General features: G+C 42.7%; 2 protein-coding genes across 4 annotated transcripts in view; both read left to right on the forward strand.

The window, feature by feature from the left end:
• The window catches only part of rab2a (RAB2A, member RAS oncogene family), a 30866-nt gene extending 16029 nt beyond the window's left edge, over positions 1 to 14837 (forward strand). Inside the window, exons 4-8 of the mRNA XM_084057538.1 lie at positions 4880 to 4962; positions 5559 to 5651; positions 6043 to 6154; positions 9849 to 9917; positions 11533 to 14837. Of these exons, the coding sequence (XP_083913664.1) occupies positions 4880 to 4962; positions 5559 to 5651; positions 6043 to 6154; positions 9849 to 9917; positions 11533 to 11628 (453 nt within the window). The 3' untranslated portion in view covers positions 11629 to 14837. The remainder of the gene's footprint in view (positions 1 to 4879; positions 4963 to 5558; positions 5652 to 6042; positions 6155 to 9848; positions 9918 to 11532) is intronic.
• A 5470-nt stretch (positions 14838 to 20307) lies between these two features.
• Positions 20308 to 22841, forward strand: part of chd7 (chromodomain helicase DNA binding protein 7) — a 94057-nt gene continuing 91523 nt past the window's right edge. For 2 of the 3 annotated variants that reach the window (XM_084058732.1, XM_084058731.1), the window contains exon 1: positions 20308 to 20748. The gene's annotated coding sequence lies outside the window, so the exon portion shown is untranslated. The remainder of the gene's footprint in view (positions 20749 to 22841) is intronic. The other variant, XM_084058730.1, reaches the window with a different exon arrangement.

Genomic DNA, 22841 nt, shown 5'->3' on the forward strand with positions numbered 1-22841 from the left:
TATATATATATGGTTGCGGACCCCCATCTTAAAATACTTTGTTCCAGGGACCCCCAGAAGCAAAGATTTGAGTAAAACGCAGATCAAGACAAGCTCATAGTGCGGCACAAAGTGACGCGCTATGAGCTTGTATATCTGCTATTTTTGAATAGCCAAAGTATAAAATGATGGTTAAAGTGGTTAAAATATAGCCAAAATCTAAAATGACACAGATGCTTTCCCGGTCTTAACGGGTTAAAGGTTTTGGTTCCTATGCACCTGGATAAACTCCAGCATCTCCTCAGCCGTCAATTCTACCTAATCATCCACAGCAACCATGTTTTTGCCGGCTGAGTTTTATCAATGTTTCTTTCACATGGTTAGTTCCTAAATCTGATATTACTGAGCTCCGTGAACAAAGCTCTAAATTAAACTTAGGTTGCTCGTGGTGTCAATCCTGTCCGTCTCGGTTTGGCCAATCAGTACAAGCTTATTACACTGTCCACAGCTCTTACCCAGGGTAAATAAATACAGACTCATGGATTAAAGTTCTCACTCGCCATGACTGATTTCGGTCATTTTGATTCCATAGAAGCCAGCATGTCTTCTACGGAAGTATGTTGCACAGCTAAAATAGCCGATCAACAAGCTCTCAATGCGTCTGCGATGCATTGAGAGCTTGTTGATCGGCTATTTTCTATATTTTCTTTTAACCCATGTAGACCTGAAAACATTTTATTCAAAAATGACGAAAGAATTATGTTGCTATATACTGAATATAGCAACAAGAACCCCAAAAGGGGTTCCCGGCTTGAAAGGTATAGTTACGTAATGTGGTTCCAGGTCTAAATGGGTTGAAGATTAGTGCATTTGAAGTGGTCAAACTAGCAATATGTTTAGAAGCATTTTCAGTATGTAAGACAGCAGGAACAATATTACTAAAATATCATCCTTTTACATATTTTGTTAATTGTTTAGGAATCAGCGCTAGTGATGCTAGGGGCGGCAGTGGCTCAGGGGTAGAGTGGCCGGGTAGTGTGAGCTGGAAAACCGCAAGGTTCCCAGTTCGATCCCGGGCTGGGGCGCTCCCCTAGAGTTAGTGTCGAAGTGTCCTTGAGCAAGACGCTGAACCCCTAATTGCTCCCGATGAGCAGGTTGGTGCCTTGCATGGTTTCCTCCGCCATCGGTGTATGAATGTGTGTGTGAATGGGTTAATGGCACAATCAATGTAAAGCGCTTCGGATAGAAGCGCTATATAAATGCACCATTTACCATTTACCATTTAGTGTGTGGAGGGCTCCTTTCAACACTTTTTCACAAATTGCATAATAGGACTTGGCCATACAAAACAAATTAAGTCGTGAGATTTTATTTTGCTTTAATCCATGCAGACTGGATATGTGATTTAAATAATGTTATGATTGTTTTTGTTTTGTGGGCCAGCCACTTATACATAATAATAAATACCCTGTCTGACACTATATAAAACTATAGCATAGCCTACATACGAATGAATACACATTTGTTAAATACCGCTTGGGTCTTTTAAAGAACATGTATGTACTTGCACGCATGGTGTAATAGAAGGCTGTTCAACGTTTAAAGGACAATTAAAGTTTGGTAGTGTTTTTTTTTACCTTGCTACTGTAACTTCAAATATTGTTGAGATATCTTCAGTAGTTTCTCTGTAGATAAAAAAAAAAGATCATCCAAAAATATTTTCCTTAACATTGCACAGTGAAACGGGTCTCAATGTCACACTTTTAACAAGTGAGTGTGAACAAAGTGGATTCTGCCAATGTATACAATTACGAAACCTGGTTCAGCGTCTTTTGGAAATAAAAACGCCAACTTCTTGTTGATTTTACTATTTTAATCAGGAATAAGATCTGGTAGCTAATATGCTTCTGCGACCGATAAAAGGTAGGGTAAGTGATAAGCAAGTGATAAGTGATCTTTTTTTGTTTGTTAAAAAAGTTAAAGTACTATATTCTGATAGTACTCATTGCTACAGAGCATTTTTTCGGTCACAGGGGTCTCTCTAGCTCTTTAGTAAACAAAATATAGTACACTTTAAGGTAGGTGACACATTTTAAGCCAATCAGGAGAGAGCACTGAAAATGCATTTTCTGTTTAATAAAGGGCTGGAGAGGCATGGGAGACTCCTTTTACTGAACAAACACACTAGTAATGAGTACTATCAGAATATAGAGCGAATTAACACTTATTTCAACCAAAGTAAATCATGGCACCTTTACCAATCATTGTGCACAGACAAAAACAAAAGGTGAGTCTGGTTTCATAATTTCATGCATTGGCAGAATCCATTTTGTTTGCTTTAATTTGTGTCCTAAGAATTTCACTTTGGGAACGGTTTCACCGTCCAATATAAGTCAGTGGGGAGACTGTTGGATAATCAGTTTTTAATCTATCGAGCAACTATTGAAGATATCTTGCCAATATTTGGAGTTGAATCATGGGACACACCACAACCCTCTACCAAAGTTTAATTTTGCATTAATAAAGCCACAATCTGTAAGTACTGAGGTCATTTGAAGTATTACATTAATACAATTGCATAGAATTTCAAAGAGTAGATAGTGTTTCTGGTTTTGTACCACCTACCCACCCACCAACCCCCATCGAGACGATAACATTCCTACACCACTACCCTCCATACTAAACAAATTCTAGAGGGAACACTGTGTTATGTAATTTTATTGGCATGTCAATGTCCATAATGTGATGCAGTTAGGTGCAGTTAACATGCTGGCCAGCAGGTGGAGTCAGAGCTCCATGAGCAACAGTGGAGCAAGTCTGAAACTCCACAGGATGCACCGAGCTCTGACACTCCGGTTGTCTGCGCGTTACAGCAAGGACATAATGTCTTTTTCCCATAGCTCGTTAGGACACACTCCCTGAGGTCAAATACCCAAAAGTCAATAGAAGCTTAAGTGTCTCGGTTGTGGCTCACAAACAGTCTGTTGAAAACACCTCAAAATAAAACGCACAACAGTGTACTGTTACCTGGCAGCCTTCTAGTGGTCTCAGAGGTTAGACGACTCTTAAAGAACCAGGGGAGACCGATATATCCTGGGAGTGTGTGTGTGTGTGTGTGTGTGTGTGTGTGTGTGTGTGTGTGTGTGTGTGTGTGTGTGTGTGTGTGTGTGTGTGTGTGTGTGTGTGTGTGTGTGTGTGTGTGTGTGTGTGTGTGTGTGTGTGTGTGTGTGTGTGGACCAGATGGCAGACAGACACAGCGTTCTCTTTTTCGGTCTCATTTATCATTTATTCACTAATAGCATTACTGACTGCCTGGCTGGTTGACTGACTGACTGTTTTCCTGACTGACTCATGGCCTGGTTGTCTGCCTGTCGGGATGCATCCTTTTGAGAAGGAGAGGAGAAGGAGATGCTGGGCTGCAGCTGTCTACTGTCAGCCCTGTTAAGGCCATAGAGCGGTGCTGTGCATTTGCTACCGTGTTAAAAGCACACAGAGACAACAATATTACACTGCAGCACGAGACATAGAATTGTTATCTAACTATAGATGCGCTAAGCTATTATCTGTTTATGAATGCCTGGAATCCCCTGCGTGCGTGTCCGTGTATCTCGAGAACCGTCCGAGGTGGTCTGACCGATCGTCTTCTAACTTTGCGTCTGTATTGCAGAGGACCAGAGGGAGTGCAGTTGGTCCTACAAAAATCGCTATACATTACACAAATCTCCATATATAGCGATCCCTGATGTAATCAATATGACGTATCATATTATATCGAGAACCGTCAGAGCGATCATCAACTTCAAACTTGCTGTGTATATCGATGACCTAAGGGAGTTCGCTGCAGAGTGGGAAGTCTGTTGGATCGGAGGTTCTCCAGAGATATCTGCTAATATCCATAAATCTGTCCAGATATGGAGATCCACAATGTCATCAATATGATGTCATAGTACTGACGTCATAGAATGGCCTCCAAGTACTATGATAATGGGTACTGTGGTACTCGTTCAACGGGTACATTGTGTACCCTGACAACGGTACAATGGATATTGCATAACCGGAGGGGTATGCGTTCCCAATGGGCATCGTTCCCATAACGGTCATCACCCTAATAAAAAGGGGGATTGAGAATAGGGGTGTGGGTTGGGGGGGGGGGGGGGGGTTGAGAGAGGGGTCAGTCTTACACGCCCTGTTGGAGAGCTAGTGAAAGGCAAAGTATGAGAGGGAGAGAGACAAGGGTGGAGCCGACTAGACACATGAACAGCGAATGAGCAAGTTTATGGTCCAGCCAGTGAAGTACAGACAGGAGAGTAAACAAGGTGCTGCTGGGAGGCGTGGTGGGTTTGGAGACGGCACCGTAACTAGAGTGACGCAGGTTTGATCCCAGGAACACTGTCAGAGAGAGAGAGAGAGAGAGAGAGAGAGAGAGAGACAGGCTTTGGAAAGCAGAGAGACAACAGGGATTGTGTCAGAGAAGTCCATTGTGTCCACATAACAGGCCCTGCTCTGTCCCTGTTACTCGCCACTCCCAGCTGACTTGAACACCAGGAGCTGGACTCGACTAGGGGATCAGGACTAAAACCAGGGACTGGATGTTGATATGCGCCAGTTAGACATTGAGAGAATGTTTAGTTCTCGTGTGTATGTGTGTGTGTGTTTGCGTGTGCATGTGCGCATTAATCTTTATACCACGATAAACAGGAATTAATTCAATCACAATTTCTTGTGAAAGCATCACAATGGTTATTTATCTCCTTTGCGTCTTTAGTTCTACTGTGTATGTAACGTATTAAAACCTCCAGACCCGTCACCCAGTAGAGAACGGACTTGGGTCCATCAGCAGATCCTCGGACATCGTTCACCTTACTCACATGTTAATGACTATCTATTTCTTCATATCCAGGCCGGTCAGGAGTCATTCCGTTCCATCACCAGGTCTTACTACAGAGGAGCAGCCGGAGCACTGCTAGTCTACGACATCACAAGGTAACGCAGAGAATCAAATGGAGCCATGCAACCTCAGTAGTCGGCATGCACTCATTTGAACCAGGAAGTTTCTGGTTCACCCTGAAAAATAAAAAAAAATCCAGATGGACAAACAAGGAGAGAGGGACACAGTGTCATCTCCAGCAGCTGATAATTCCCATTGAATACGCGCCAGTCCCCTGTGGTTCAGCCTCCCATGACATTATTGGCCTTTTCCTCCAGCTGGAAAGTTTACTTATCCAGTAGTGAACTGTGTGACAGGAGGGGCAGAGAGAGATTAGTTTGACGTATTTTGCATCGAGAATGTTCAAGTCAACCACGTAGAGCAGTGCAGGGAGGGAACGGCTTCCAGTGGACCACACACAAAAACAAAACTGTGGAAGTGTAGACAGAGAAAAGGCTCGGTACACAATTTAAAAAGAGTCCAGTCAAACACGAATGCAGAGTTGGTCAGACGTGCAGACTACAATAATTGAAGTGTGCTTTAGTTTCTTTCCTTTCTGCAGTATCTACACTTGTGGCTAATTCATATGTAAGAAGTGTATAAGACTGAATAATAATTAGCTGACTGCTGTGTCCCTGTATGTGTTTGACAGAAGGGACACCTTCAACCACTTGACAACTTGGTTAGAGGACGCACGCCAACATTCCAACTCCAACATGGTCATCATGCTCATCGGAAACAAGAGGTGAGTGGTATATCGACCATGAACGCAGTGCCCAATGAGGACTTGCATCACATTCTCCATTGTATGTATGGAGACTGAAAATGTCAGAAATAGTTACATGTATGGACAGACCCTCTAAGAAATAGCCATTGTAAAATCAGTCCACAAAATCGTCCCACAATCTTCCAAGGGTTTGAAATATGCTTTTGCCCAGTTGCTACAAGAATTATCTCTCACATCCTTCTACAAAATGTCAGCTCATATCTGTATACAAGAAGTCACGGATTGCAGTGTGCACGTGTCATCCCATGCAGTCTTGATAACATTACTGTAACCTTGAATAGTGTAGCCTGTGGTCTGTTCCATTTCCTCCAATGTGCGTCTGTGTTGATGTGTATCTGTGTGCGTTTAGTGACCTGGAGTCAAGGAGAGAGGTGAAGAAGGAGGAGGGAGAGGCATTTGCCAGAGAACACGGCCTCATATTCATGGAAACCTCAGCTAAGACTGCTTCTAATGTAGAGGAGGTAAGAGAATCAACACTGTTAGCACTTTTCTCTTTTGCATCGTTATGACATTCTTGTACGTAAATGTAAACACTAGTAAGTAGGCTGATTATGATGCACATTTAATTTGATCTCACAGAATGATTAGCTCAGGCTTATCATTTTGTTGTCTATAAGCATATGAATATTATGGTGGTGCAGACGCAAGCTGGGAATGTTGGCAGCAAAAAAACTCCCTGAGAATCTGAGGTTTTGTTGTTGTAGCGTTTGGCTCACGCAGGGAATGTCTCGTCTCCCTCAGTTTCTATGAGGTTAACAAAGAACGTCTTGAGAGGGGAATTGTGGTCCAGCGGCTGCGGCATTGTTTGCCGTCACCACTTTTCATTCATTTGGCTGCTCTCTTGCAGTAGGTCAGTGATGTTATACTTAGACTTAGACTTACCCTAACCCTAACGGTTATACAGGGGCATCACTTTACAAAAATCTAAAGTAAAAAAGAAAAAAGATCCCAAAAGATCAATGAATAATTTATGCACTCAAGGGCCGACTATCGATCATCAATATTCTGATGTTTTGCACAAGTAATTGTCCATTTTACTTGCACTTCGAAAACAGCACAACCCGCAAGTGTCTCATCTGTTGGCGCACTTATGAAGGCCCGACCTGCCATAACAAAACCACATATGCATACCCACCCAACCGAAGCTGCTGTACCAAATGAAGTGCCTTCATGGCATGTACCATAAATAGCCATGTTAATACATACACATAAACACACACAGCATAGATCAGCCCAATTGTTGTGTAGACACACACACACACACACACACACACACACACACACACACACACACACACACACACACACACACACACACAGAGTGTTGGTATATTTAATGAATGCATGGTGATGTCTTCAGGGACCTCTCTCTCACTTATCCAATCACATAAATAATCCCATCCTACACACCACAGCACGCCAGGCCTTGGGCACCATCGAGTGTGTGTGTGTGTGTGTGTGTGTGTGTGTTTACATTGATTTTTCCCCCCTTAAGTTTCTCTCATGCCCTACACATTATCAGTCGCAAGCGTGCGTGCGTGCGTGCGTGCGTGCGCGCGCACACACACATATACACACACAGCTGTTCTCCTGAGGTGTTGAATACAGGGAAGAGTGCATGAACACATGCATGCGTGTGTGTGTGTGTGTGTGTGTGTGTGTGTGTGTGTGTGTGTGTGTGCATGTGTGTGGTATGATTAATTTGTCTCATTAGTGTCCTCTCAATCCTCCTGATACCCTACGTCTCCTCTCTCTCTTTCTCTCTCTCTCTCTCTCTCCCCCCCTTCCCGCTCTCCATTTCCCTCCATCTCTATCGCTCCGTCCATCATTTACTCATTTTTATTCCTTTCTACCTTCCCTCTTTCTTTCTCTCGCTCTCTCTCTCTCTCTCTCTCTTTCTCCCCCCTCCCTCCATCTCTGTTGCTCCCTCTCTAGTAACTGATATGTACCTCCCCTCCTCCCCTTCCTAGCTGTGCATCAAGCAGTTATATCTCATACATATTCATGACCCCCTTCCTCCCCTCGGTGACAGCCAGCAGCCAATCGGAGTCCTCGGCTGGTCGTCAGGGTCCGTGGGTGGACACCAATCTTCTGGGAAGACCCTCAGAGATGCACATTCCCATAACATACTCTTTGCTCCTCTTCCCTTTCCCCTTTTCCACTCTGTTTTCTTTGGTTCTGTTCTTTCACACTCTCCATCCATCCATCCATCTTTACCCTCATTAGGGCTTCCAATGCAATAACCTCGCGGACACAGAATGACATTAACTCGCCTCATCATCAGTGTGTTGTTTGTAAACGTTAGGAGAACAACCACAGCATGGTTTTAAGAAAGCAGACAACCCTTTACTAGTTTGCAGGGGGGGTCTTTCTTTTTTATTTTATTCAGGCGTTACAATGTGTGGATTTCACCAGATGGGGGCACTGTTTCTTTTATTATTCCTCACAGATGGATGGCTGTGAAATGGCTGTCACCACCAGTAGTGTGTAGTATCACACTGGTCCCAGGGCCCTCCGCACCAGTTTAATCCCTGCACAGGGCCCTAGGGCCTAGTAACTCTGTAGAAATAAACGTGTGTGTGTGTGCATGTGAAAGTGAAAGTGTGTAGTAGTGTGTTATCCCATGGTAGTTGTCTGGTAGCTCAGGGAGCTTAGACAACATTTCTCTCTCACAACTAAAGAGCATAAGTTTAAAGACTTCAGAATAAACTGCTACTGTCTCTGAGTTGTATTTATTTATTTATTGATTTGTTTTTATGTGTGCTTGTATGCGTTTGCATATGGAGTCTTCTTTGCATCAAATTGCGACCACTGGGATCGATCATAACCTTTCCCCACTAAAATGAGCACTAAGTGATTTACTCCATTCCCATTGCCAGTAGAGGACGGCGCTTTTTCTGTTTTTCTTTCTGGTGTGTCACGTTCAATAACACACCAGATCATTATGGGGCATAAAACGGCAAATAAATCCACCATTACAAATAAAAAGATCTGTCATCTAATCAATTATGGCGCGTTCCAGAGTCCAGACAGTAAAAAAATAAGTGTATTCGTGAAATGCCTGCAAGTACTGCTTGCTTGCTTTCTCTCTCTTTCTGTGTGTGTGTGTGCGTGTGTGTGTGTGAGTGTGTGAGAATCTGTCTTGTCGCTCTCACTCACTCAATCTCTTGCTATCTTCTCTCTCAGATGCGTGCTGTCCAGAGGCTATGCACAATTACTACTATCTAAACCGATCAGAATGATTCTTTTGGGATTGCTTGCAATTATGAAAAGAGATGACTCAGGGGGTGGTATAATAGAGGATTTTGATTACCAAAATGTTCAAATTGCTTCTGAAGTGCTGATGAATTTTCATTTACTTTGGGATGAAAATATTACATGTGGTGGTCTTTACTGTATACTTTGTAAATATGTTTTCAGGGTCACAGGTTTTAGGGGCAGAAATGTGAGTGATATTCTCACACGGTAGAGCCCTTGATCTCTTTATTTCCTCTTCCCCTTGCATCAGGAGAAGCTGTCTTATAGTGTCCTGGAAAAAGGGGCAGGAATTTGCATATCTATCTACCTTGGGTGTTCTGGTTCCATCATTGACAATCGCAGCTAGAGCCAATAAATACCTGTGACGACTGCAGAGTTGTCCCGGGAATGAATGCCGATTGTAGCCTTTCCCGCTAAAGACAGAAGCAGATGTTAGCGGGTGTTACTGGATTGTGTCATTTGTTTTTTACAGTGGGAAAGGGGCTTCGGAGAAGCGATGATGGACATCGATCCCAAATTAGTCTCTGTTTTCTTTTTTATGTGAATACGTCATACATGCTGTAGTAGTGGTGATCTGTGGTACCATTTAAACCCAAACCAGTAGCTCTGTCTGGGAGGCCTGTGGGAAGCCAGTCGCTGGCTACTCCACTCTGCTCATAACACTCACACAAATGGGTTTGGACGCTAATGCCCTGAACGAGGTCCAATACAAACAAGACTACTTCAACATTCCTCTTCCGCGGCCCTAATGCCTGCTGCCTTCCTGTGAACGTTTTTTTTTTAAATATATCTAACTTTTGATTATTGGGAGTTAAACATAAACAGATGTAAGAACTAGAAACAATAACGGAGGCTCTATTGCTCCCTCACCTCACTCTGTCTTTCTGTCTTTCTCAGGCATTCATCAACACAGCCAAGGAGATCTATGAGAAGATCCAGGAGGGTGTGTTTGATATCAACAATGAGGTGAGACAGACTCTTCTCTCCTTCTCCAATCTTTTCTTGCCTTTCTCTTGTCCTTTTCCCCCTCCCGTCTCTCTCTGTTTTCCCCTCTCTCGTCTCTGTGGTATCTCTGGGAGTATGTCTGTGGTTTGCCACGCTCCCTCTCGCCTCAAAAAGAAAAAAGGGAGGGGGGGGGGGGGGGAGGGGGGGTTGGGCTAGGCCCTCCATTGAGTCCAGCCAAGCCAAACTTCCAGCATTCCTCTCTCTCCTCCTACCCACACCCAGCGGCTTCTCTCTCTCTCTCTCGCTCTACTTTCCACTCGCTCCCTTCTGTCTTTTTGTCCCCCTGCTCTCTCTCTCTCCTGCTTTAATGCTGCTGCCCTCCCACCTCTCTCTCCTCCCTCTCTCTCTCTGCCTGGCACCCTGCCAGGTCATAAATTCCTCACATCCCACAAGGTCTCAGTCAAGCAGCAGTAAGACAGACAGTCAGTCAGCCAACCCCACAGCCAGTTGCTCATGCAGTCTGTATAAAGCCACACCGCAAGCCGGGTCCTTCGGCCCAGTCTAGTAGTCGTGTGTGCCACTACAGCCAGCCAGTCAGCCAGTCAGCCAGCCAGCCTGCCTGTCACTGATTCAACCGCTTTTTGGGCCAGTCGGCACAGGCTGTTATCCAGCTAGCCAGAGCCAGAGGCAGGCGAGCCCCTCTGCCGCCATTGGTCTGTTTGTTATTAGTAGTAGTAGGAGGAGGAAGGGAGGAGGGGAAGAAAAAAGAAATGAGTGGGAGGCCAAGCACCCGGTCCAAACCACATCAGCTGACAGAGGGAGAGAGAGAGAGGGAACCCCAAGCAGAACCCCCTCCTCCCCCTCAGTTGGCAGGCACAGTGAGAACACACACAAACTTAGCACACACACACACATACGCACACACCCTCGTGGCCTTAGCTCTATAAATGTGATTTAAAGGCACGCAGCGTTTCCCAGGGGCACTGCTGCTACTGGAGGAGGAAGGGGGGGGGGGGGTTGTATATGAATATAGAGCCAGAGAGAGAGGGGGAGAGAGAGAGCTACAGCAAGAAAGGGCAAGCCTCCCAGAGAGGAGAAGAGACCACTGTACTGTACAGAGAGAGAGCGCTCTCAGATGCTCTACTGTACTTCTGTCTGAAGGGCAGAGTAGGGAGGGATGAAAGTAACAGCTCCATACATCTCTCACACACACACACACACACACACACACACACACACACACACACACACACACACACACACACACACACACACACACACACACACACACACACACACACACACACACACAGAGAGAGAAGAGAACTGCCTCTCACTCTTATTTCTCTCCACTTCCATCGCCTGTCTGTGTTTGTAAATTGACTATAAGACGGGAAACAAATCTGTCTTTTTAGTGTGCTTTTAACATTTGTTCACAAAGCAGTGCATTGAGTCAGCCTCAGAATGCTGTGTATTGTGACGCTAAAAGAAGGTGTTTAAGAATGCTGTTGGTGGTTTTAATGTCACCCACTCAATCTGTCGCCCACTTCTGCTATCAAGGCAGTTTTAATGAAGAACAATCCCTGGCCTACTAATTAAGCCAAACAACATCTCTTGTCTCTCTCTCTCTGTGCAGGCTAACGGTATTAAGATCGGACCCCAGCATCCCACCACCAACTCCTCGCTGTCTGGTAACCAGGGGGGACAACAGGCTGGGGGCGGATGCTGCTGAACACCATCTGAACACATCTCTTCAGACCCTCCCCTCTCTCCCTCCTTCCACTCCTCCTCCCTCTGTCCCCTCTCCTTCCCTTGTCCAAACCTCCTCCTTGCGTTTCTCCATAACTGGCCACGCTCACTCACTAACAAGTTTGTTTAAGCCTCTCCATTCTTGTCTCTGTCACTCTGTCCCTTCATCCACCCGGGTCCTTCTCTCCATCCATCCCCGTTCTTCCTTTTATCTAGTTTCCTGCTGTCGCCCCATCTCTCCATCCATCTCCATCTTTGTGTGTGTCTTCAGGACGTCTCTACTCCACTGGGCTTAGGGGCCTAGCCAGTAGCCAAGCCTCGTCCGCTCCTCCCTTCCACTGGGAAACCCCCCCGCAGGAACAAAGTCAACTTAAAGATATTAAGAGGCGAACACTCTCACAATTCTGGAGGTGTCCAGGTTTTGATATTTTATAAAAAATAAACGAATTTGAAGTCTTTTATTTTTATAAAACCCAAATCGAGAATTGCACACCTGCTGGAGTTTGGAGAGCCGTTGCTCTAAAAGCCTGAAGCCGGAGTGTCTTGCGGCGTGTTGCTCGACAAAAATAAAGTATTTACAACTGAAAGAAAGTGTCACTTTTTTCAGTCATCTTTTTTTTTTATCAAGCGACACATCACACAACACTTTGCAGCTGAAGTATAAATCGGGCGTAAGCTTTTCTATGTTGCTGAAAATGCAACTAATCATGTCACCTATGGCGGGGTTATGTTCAGCCATGTTATCTCTGATACTGTTGCTCTTGCTGCCAATGGATCCGTTTTTGGTTAAGGCGAGACGAAAAAAAGCTAGCTACGTTGTATAACCACAGCTAGGACAGGGCAAAGCACAGTTTTTCACTGAGGAACATAATTTGTCAGTCCCTCAACATGACCACATTGTAGAGGTATTTCAACACTTAAGATATCTACAAGTATGTTGTTTTTTTAATAGATCATGCTGACTTTCCTTAGAAGTGGAGAGAGACATAAAAAGAAGGTGACTGTATTTCCTGTGCTTCAGAGAGCAGGCACTCAAAAAAATGGACTTGTTGAAATGGCACAACTGTCTGCTTGCACATACAGGCACAGCGCGTTAATAGCAACATATTTAACATGTTGTGTCAGTCTGTTGTGTATTTGGGACAATATAATTGTGTGATTTCAGTGCATCTGTTTTTGTTTAGAGTGCAGGTGGCATTAGCAACCTCCCTATCACACTGCAACCAACAAATGTCTGTCCAGAAAACCAACTGTGGTGGATTCTTTTCACAGTTTCTTAGTTTTTGTTTTCTTTTGATTTTAGTAACTGGTTGTTATTATTCTCTCTTTGCGTCTTTATGTTTTTTATTTTCTTTTGACATGAGCTGAATTGTATTTAATGAACACTAGAAGGTGGCTGTGGTTTAAACAAAAAAAATGTTTTAAACTGTCATGGGAGGGAATAAAAGACCAAACTGTTGTGTGAAAAGTGATGAAGTTGGAATTGAAATGAAAAACTAACTGAAGGATTAGAGCGAGGGAATCATGTAGGAGGGTTGAGCAGTGGCCACAATGAAATGAAATCAAATAGAAAAAAGTTTGTTTTAAAGGAAGGCTGTACTGTTTTAACTGTATTTAACTGTTGCGTTCTGTGTATATATGGCTCCCTTCGTTTCTCTTGCTTTCGCTGTGAAGGGGATAACGTGGTATTTTGTCTTTCGTGCCTGTGTTGTCACCGGGCGCAACACGGCAAGTAAGAAGTTTGGTATTTGTGCCTCACATAAGAAGAAAAAACATCTAGTTAACATTGTTGACATTCCTCATTGAAATCAAAGGTCACCAAACTAGCTTGTTAGCTCAAGGCTAGTGAGACCCATAGGGTTTACATGATGAAATATTAGCGTTGCTACCAACCCATTGCTGTGGTTGTGAAGGGATAAATGATGTATACCCCCCCCCCCTTAATGACAAGCTCTTGGTGGTAAACAGACTCAAATTTAAAATGTTGCGGTATCCCTTTTGCAAAGCCAGAATTCTACCATGAATCAGCTGGCAGATGCATACTATAATCAGAGCTTGATTGATAACTGCTGCAGTATTTTGCTTCAAGGCCCTGCTGTGATAGGCAAGATTTTATCATCCTATTTTACTTAATTCATTACTTGATACTTGTCCTCCCATCTACCCTCAAATCCCTTCCCTCCCTTTTCTCTCTTGCTCTCTCTGTCCTCAACTTCTCAGATTGTATAGTAACGTTGGCTCTATATTTTTTCATCTCTATTTTTAATGCCAAATCTTTTGTTTACCTGTGTTTTTGTCAAAGAAGACAAAAACAACAAACCCCACCACAGCCCAATAAATCTGACCTGACATCAGCTGTCTGCCTTAACCTCAGAGAGATTTGGACAGCTGCTAAAATGGCTAAAGTTTTTATGTTAGTTTATGATGCATTGTTCTTAACACGTGCATATCTACATGGCTACAGTATATGCATTTATACACAAAATGACAAACCTGTATAAACCACGTACAATGTCAAAACGTTTAAAAAATGTGTACCAATACTGAAGTTGTCTTGTATCGTTGCACATTGTTTCTCTCACCCACATCCAGCCTGCATATATGCATGCATACATGGAAGATGCATACATAAAACTATAGTCTTCTCTATCTGCTGGTGTTTTTAGGCAACGTCGTATTACTGTAGGGAGTTTGGATATCACAGCAGTGTGAGTGAATTGGGTTAGAGGCCTGTAGCTTTTCCTCTGCAAAGTGTTTTTTTTTTCGCTCTCCTTTTGTTCATAGATATGACAGTTATTAATATTATTATGATCATTATTATTGGTAAACGACATGTATTATGTGTGAACCCTGGGGGGCTCAGGGGGGGAAGCCAAACCTGAAAGCATCCATCCTATCTATCTATGGACCGACCGATATATCTTATCTATGTGACCCCCCTCCCCCGCCTCCCCTCCCCTTTTTCTCTATTCCTCTCCACCTTCTCCCTCTTCTCTCCATCCTTGACGTTATTTGCTGTGTTGGTTCTTTGGAAAATTTTAAAAAAGGAAAAAAAAAGAAAAATTGAAAATGCTATCACAATAAACTATAATAAAACATTCTAAACTCTACAAATGTCATGTTGATGATCATCTGGCTATGAAAAGAAAAATGTTTTGAAATGAAAAACAACAAAAAACATATTTATTTCTGGCCTGGTTCATTTGGAGTACTTATTCTCTTTTGTTTTGCCATTTACCTCATGATTTTGTGACTATTCAGTGTCTATGTCAGGTAAAAGAAATAATTAATAGATCCATAAACGTTTTACTGCATCTGCTTTATCCATCTAAAGGAACAGAGAGATGTTGACATTCCTTAATCATTTTAGTGGGATAGTGGAAAACCAGATGGAAGATCAACCAAACTATAAGCATGCTGTAGGATGGACGACCTGCTGCACATTCATGCATTTACATTGATTTTCCAAGCTGTTCCCAACTTGCCATACCATGGATTCAAGTGTAGGCCTACAGAAGTTTCTATGTTATTAGAAATCACTTATTAGCCAAGTCCATGATTGATTTTCCATATGCATCGATGTGGCAACACATCTAACTTCTAACTTTCAGAGAGAGTTTCATGTCAAGGTTTGAACTGTTAATGGGAGATGTGTGGGACCATTAATTGAAATTATCTTCTGACAGTATTAAAAAATACTTTTACTACATAAAATTCCAAAATAATACCAGAATATAACAACCCAACAGTGTTTCTACACTGAAGTTGACATTTTGCACATATGTTTCTGTACAGTTGCTGATTGTTGAAGAGAGCTCACCCTAACCATAAGTGAAATACTTACGGATAACTTTTAAAGTTGAATTGGTAACTGGATGCCTGGTGAATCAGCTGGTTGGTGCAAGCATGGACCATATGGTCCTGGTGAGCACAAGGACCCAGGCGCGAGTCTGACCCTTGTCTTGCATGTCTCTCCTCTGTCTCCTCTCTCTGCCCTTGGTTTCCTTCTCTCTACACTGACCAATAGTATCTGAAATAAAGCACAAAATGCCAAAAGTGGCAGCCATAGCCAAGAGGGTGGACATGCCGCCTGGGAAACGGAAGGTCCCTGGTTCACGTCAAGTGTCCCTGAGCAAGACTCCCCAAACAGCTGTATGGGGCTGTGGGCCTGGCCATTAACCGTCCAAACTCTACTGTATTGGCCTCCTCTATGCCAAATCTCTTATATGATTCAAAACACTGAAATGTACCTTACACTATACATTCACCCTTTGTTAACTGAGTTGGAAAGTAAAGGGGAGAAGCTACAGTAATTGGAAGATCACACTGATCCCATGAGGAATGTAGCCAAAGTGAAATGTATGGTTTCATTGCATGACCACTGACCCGACACATGCACTACCACAGAACTTTTTATTAAAAAAAACAACAACTGGTCCAAAAAGACAAAGATTAACCATTTATACAACTGTATCATGTGAATTTTCATTAGAATTGTAAGTGTTATGCCAGTGATAAATGTATCAGCAGAATATGTGCACAACATTGATGTACAATGCAGTTCAAAGTAATTTCTTCTTGCATGTGAATCAAGGAAAATGGAGTTGAGCCTGGTGGGTGTAACAGGTAAATATGTTTTATTTGTTTTGTTTCTGTCCCATGTGGATCAGTGGTTCATGCAGGTCCATATATCTTCTGGCCATAAAGTTCAATACATATTTCTGCAACAGATGGCTGTTTTCCCATGTGCTAAGTTTCCAATTCAACACACTTCTCCCATATGGGAAACTAAACTTCTACTCAAACGTCAAAGGGGGGGGGGGGGGGTCCATGCTGGGTATGGTATTTGGGCTCATACACTATGTCGGATGTATTGAATATACACCCGAGACCTTGTCGGAGAGAATTACATGGTTTTGGAGAGGCCTTGCTACATACAGGATGTGGTTATCACCTACAACATTACAGCACTGATGGGAAATAAATTCTTTACATTTTTCCTTTTTTGGGGGGATGGGGGCGGGCAGATCAGTACTTCTTATAAATTCCTATGCACGAATATTGTGGTAAAAAAAAAAAAAGATGAAAGAATAAATCTCCTCTACTGTTGGCATGGAAGAAGAAAAGATGTCCAGGTGCAAAAAAGGTGCACAGGAGCCGGCGGAAATAAAAAGCATAAAGATACCTTAAGAAATTCCTTTGTCTTCAGTAACCTTGTGAACTCACTTGCATTATTCTTTTTGTCCTGCTCACATTTATTATTTTAATATCTATAATGGGCTATTTTTTTCTACCACTTTCCTGTCCTTATCGGTGCATCAAAATGTTATTTGTCATGTTATGTTTGTCAGGCCTGTAGGATTGATTTGAGCCTTCCATACCTGTTCAATTTGTATACATGGTAAAAAAAGGTTGCACGTCCCTGCAGCAGGCGACACATTGAGACACAGTCAAAAATCTGTTTAAATGTTTCTTGGAAAGCAGATATCCGGAAGTGATACACAATAAAGAGGAAAGTTCTTGAGCACTGCATGGTAAAATCCTCATTGTTAATTTAACTCAGGGGGTATAAACCTGGACCCAAATGGTCGATGTTTACACTCTGGTTTAAATGAACACAGGACTTAACTCTATGTTATTCAGTGACGTTCATAACATTCCTGTGTGCATCAATGCTTTGACATAACCATAACAACCAGGGTTCTATTATACAGAATGTCTAGAATAGCATCATGGATTATATACCACAGGTGAAGTGAGGCAATGTCAACAGACTAGCCTACTACCAGAGGTTTCGTAAGGTTCTCATGGTCTGGTGTTAGTACTTATTAGTATAGGTACTAACACCAGAGTACTAACACCATTAGTACTAATAGTTGTTTTGATTGAAAATTGTTTTGTTGTTGTTTGCAGTATTCAAATCTGTATGTTTTCCAGATCTGGTGTGACCAGTTACAGTATACTAACAGAAAACCTTAGTTGTATAAAAAAAAAGAAAATAATTGTGACATAATTGATAACTCTGCTTTTCTTCTTTAAGGCCTTTATCTTGGTCATTCTGCTTTAGTTTGTCTGTGTAATATCAATTTAAAAAAAGAGTTGTTAAGTAGACTGACAACAAGTAGCAAAACAATTGCTTGCACATATACCTACTGTATAATGTCTTTAAGATTATGAGGTCATGTAGTGTTGTTAGACGACGATCAAAAAGCTCCTATGGAGGAATACACAAGCTAAAATGTGAAAACCTAGCAAATTGTAATATAATTTGGAAGTCCAGTATGCGTCATTCACTATGACCTATTTTCCTCTGGTGGAAAACACTTCATGGAAAACTTTTATTACTGGAGGGATTCGTCAAATAGCAGAGACAGATCCTCATGTGGAAGCGTACACGTGATCAGCCTTTGACATAACTGTCATTAAAAAGACTCTGAAAGGGAGGGTGCACATTGTTATTTTCCAAGCCATATGTCCACTTCTAAGTGTCATTAACTGTCTAGCAAGATAAACTGAGCACACCTTGAACCATTAATTCAGATAATTCGAAACCATTGTAAGATTTATTTTCCTGGCTCTGCCACATCAGGCTCTAAAAGTTGATATGAGGCAGGGGAAAAAAAGGAAAAGTTCATTAGTCGGTCTTGTGGAACCTCTCCTTGTTGTCAAGGGACCAGACACAAGAGATAAGAATATAGCTACTCTTTAAAGAATCATATTGAAGCCTAATTGACTAGGCATTATATAGGCTAAACTAGGCTAGATTTAGAATATAAGATAAACTTGGGGGAAATGTGACTAATACACTTGGACGTTGACAAAGGGAGAAGAAAAGAAAGGGGAGGGAATGGCGTCACTTTTCTAAATGGAATCAACTTGGGGAAACGTAGCCTATACAGACAGGTAGCCTACAGACAATCACCCTCTAATTAAAGAATGAAAATCTAATAAAATCAATTAGACAAAAATAAAAGATTGAAAATAGGGTTGAAGTGTCATTGAGACTGAAATGAAAACGAAGAGCCTAGAGCAGGGGTCTTCAACAGGGGGTCCGTGACCCCTAGGGGGTCGTCAGAGTTACTGCAGGGGGGCTGCCAAATCTTTGTGTGATAGGAACCCTTTTTTACATTAAGAACTGAGAAGAACTTTAGCCAAAAATAGCAGATCTACAAGCTCACAACTTTGTAGATCGGCTATTTTCGGCAAAGAGGTTTGGTGTAGACTAGAGGGAAAAGGGAGCAGACTAAGTAGTAAGTACACTGATGATCAAACAGTGTGTTGTGTTGTGTTGTGTTGTGTTGTGTTGTCAAACAATGAATATGGAATCTATGAAAAAGTTGTGAGGGTCCCTGCTTCGTCTCTCTGGCTCTCTCAATTAAAGGGGTCCTTAATTGGTCTGAAAAACGTTGAAGAGGTAAAGTGTGCCTGTGTCTTTAAATGGCGCTCTCCTGTGAGCCAGGTTGTTATGATAAAATTACCGGCCGCTTCGTCGGGAACATCCGGGTTACAGCCGTGCCCGATCTCTCTGCATGTTGGAAGTAAACATACATAGGATAGGATATAGGATAGGATAGGATGGGATTGAAAAGAGAACGAAAAGAGACGATATATTAACGATGCAATTAACCATACTCTTAAAATACCCATGCTTTCGTTGCTGGCAATAAACACACACTTTATAGTTTATTTATTTTATTATTTTTGCATTATCGCCCAGAATGGGCCCCAAGCTGAAGTAGCCTATATGCTGTTTGTATTGGAGATATAAAGAGGCATGCAATCGAGGCCTAAATATGTTAACTGCAGGCGTGCTTATATGTATATGTATTGTGATAATCCAAATAATAATCCATGTTTTGACTTTTTCGTAGGCAAATATCAAAGTCACAGTTGCATTTCTCGATGTGCTTTTTGAATTTTTCAATCCGTGTCTATTTAAAGCGGTGTAAATTATTCTGGATCCAGATCAGAAGTAGTGGAAGATACCTCTAACCTGCTGCTATCCAGATGTAGTTGGAACACCTGTCTGTGTGTAAAGCTCTCTCTCCCATTGAGGCTCTCTCTCCATGCAGCTGAGCCTGCAGAGAGCGACAGGACATTGTAGCCTATTTACTCGCATCCAGAATTTGTCAAATATATTTTCCTCAGGGTTTTTCTACCTCTACATAAATAGCAAAGTAAACAACAAATGCCTACATACATGGGCATGTTACGTATATAGGCTATTAGGCAGGCTGTTATGTACTACTAAGTAGGCCATCTCACGTTTGTGATCCATCGTCGCCTATTTTTCAATATTTACATATTTGAGCTATAGGTTATTATGACCAAATTACAGAAATAAATAAATAAAAGGAAAGAAAGAATAACTTATGTACTCTAGTCTACTTGATTTTATTTTCAAACGGTTTCTGTTTTACATTTTGGCATCTATTTAAAGAAACGGGTCACAAACGATTGTTTGAGATTAGATGATGTAATAGTGTACACTATTACTAATAGTCTAATCTCTCTCTCATGGTAAAAAGAAAGAGACAAGTGTCACCCCTATAGGTAACATCGTTTATTTGCGTAAGAAACAGCATTGCCACATTATTATGCGCACAAGCGCAATTATCATTTCCCCATCTTCAATAAAATGAAATAATAAAAAATAAAAAAAAACTACCAAAAGCGTCACACATGTAAGCACATCGGGGTCAGTGACCGCGCACGCACGCCGCATGTTTATCCATGAGAGGTCCTCGGGAGCGCGCCCCCTGGCCGAGGAAGGTGAGCGTAGTGTCTGGAGGGGAGGACCGAGGACTCGGGAGCGCGACCAACAGCCGAGGGATCGATCGGATTAAACTCGATTTGAGTGAAATTAACACAAAGGAGAGAGAGAAGAGCCCGCACACTGACTCGGCGAGGTCGTAGATACGAGGACACGCCGGAGAAAACATCCAATGAGATAATAAAACTTGAACTTTTCCCGTTTATTTATATTTAAAACAAGGACCACGGTGGATTTTTTTCGAGCCAGCCGCGGAGATACTAAACCCTACTAAAAACGAGGAGTTGATTTGATAAAGAAAAAAAGCCCCGAAGTGACCAAGCTTGTTGGGTAAGAGAGAAGCGATGAGCTTTTTTGTTTGTTTGTTGGATGATTTGTATTTCAAATACGATAGATCTGAAACACACAGTTCACGGGGCGACGAGTTGTTTGTTAGCCGGGGTGATTTTTAGAACCATTTTCATTTAGATTAAGAGCCCGATTGGTAAGTAGTTTTCTCACTTTTCCCAATGAGACTTTTTCTTTAATCCTCCGCGGGAGGAAGTTAACTTGGGAGTCCGTGCCTCGCGGAGGAGGCTCTCATTCAGAAGAACTTTTCTCAGAGACCAAGTCGGCTTCTCTGACCGCTTTGGACGGCGTTTGTTTGTTGTGTCGTTCGGACAGAAAGTCATTGAAAGGTCCGCGGCGGAGCTGCCACCATGCCGACATGATGCTAACAATAGCAACTTTAGCCTCGCTGCCACCCGCATCACCACCACCGCCACCACGCACACACACAAGCCCCCCTTTAATAAACGAGTTCAAAAGTGGGAAAGAATGTTTTTTTTTCACGCAACGTGGCGTGGTATATTCTCCTCTTATAACCGACTCTTTTTGCTACTTGTTGAATATCGTAGGGGGTAAAGAAAGTGGGGTAACTTTACTTTGGTTTTCTCCCCCCCTCACACGCACTCATACACAGACACACACCGGGTGTGTGTGTGTGTACATGAGTGAGTGAGTGTGTTAGCCTGGTTAGCTCGGGTTAGCTAATTGTGTGTGTTGCTGTAGGAGACACGAGGTGGCTCCGAGCGTAGAGGTGAGTCACTGGCCGACTGAATGAGAGCAGGAGCAGGGAGATTCCCCCACCACCACGGTTCATTCAAAGTACGGACACCATAACGACGAAATATGTCGCTCTTTGTCTAAACGGTTAAGCTTTTAACTGTACGAATCAACACCGTGGGTTGCATGTACATACAGGATAAGTGTAGTTTTTTTTGGTGGGGGGGGGGCAGAAGAAGGGACACAGGATGGAGTGTCCATAGCGGTAGCTAGTGTGTGTGTTATTGGACGGGAAGGGGACAGCAGGCGGTCGTTATGATATATTATACATATATCCGCGAATTATTTACAAAGCACTTCATCATCTTGTTATCCTGCATTTAAAACTAGACTGTTTGGGAGGGTGTCCTTCAATGTAAGAGTAGTTATATCCCGAGGAGATGAGCGATTCGTTCCACCGTCCAGAACGACGTGCGTAAAAAAAAAAGGCTTTCATTTATATGCGACGGTCGGTGTCTGTCGCTCAACAAGATGTCTTTTCAACCTCAAAAAAGTGTCACTGTGAAACGGGTCGACACTTAAAAGTTTAGAATACTTTATTGGGGGACGGGGGGGGGGACTAAAACGTATTTCTTTCTCTCTCTTGAATGTAAGAAGGGTTGCGCGACGAAGTTTATAAATTAGCCATCGCCGGGTGATAAGCTAATTAGCCATGCTAGCCGCTGGAGGTTAGCCCACTGCTACAGGACACAGAAGTTCAGTTAGCCTGTTAGCTCACACTGATCGTCCTCATTGTCTTTAGGCCACTATTATATTTTAGCCCCAAGAGCTAACTAATAATAACCTGCTGGGGCTGTTATTAAAGGTGCTATCCGATGTGGTGTGCGCTGGAAAACGACCTTTCCTTTCTCATTTCGGCTCACTTTTTTTTTGTTGAGAGCTAAAAGTAAAGTTACTTTTGTGTTTTCTTTTATTGTCTACGTGCAGCGTTTCCGCGTGTTTAAAAGTTTTAACGAGAACCTGTTTGTGGTGAAAATGTGTGTCCGACGGAGAAGTTTTCCTTTTGGGGGGTGGACTTCACTTGTTACTCGGGTTGGTTGTTGGGGAATAAAACACCGAACACCTGCCATGTCCTCCACATTGTTGCTTACTGCGATGTTTCTTTCCACAATCAATCAGTCGGGGTCATTTTCTCGTTCTTTCTCATTTATTCTCGGCTGTTGCGCACTATTTCTGTGCCCGTCTTTCTCCATGACGTTTTCTGTAATCGGTCAGCTTGCATAACGGTCACCCACAACTTTGACTCCGTTCCAGTACTACGCAATCTGCGCCGACACATGACACACATGACATTTTAAAGTAATGAACATTATTGTGCC

The sequence above is a fragment of the Gymnoscopelus microlampas genome (genome assembly GCF_963454915.1).
Source record: "Gymnoscopelus microlampas genome assembly, chromosome: 5".
Classification (NCBI taxonomy): Eukaryota; Metazoa; Chordata; class Actinopteri; order Myctophiformes; family Myctophidae; genus Gymnoscopelus; species Gymnoscopelus microlampas.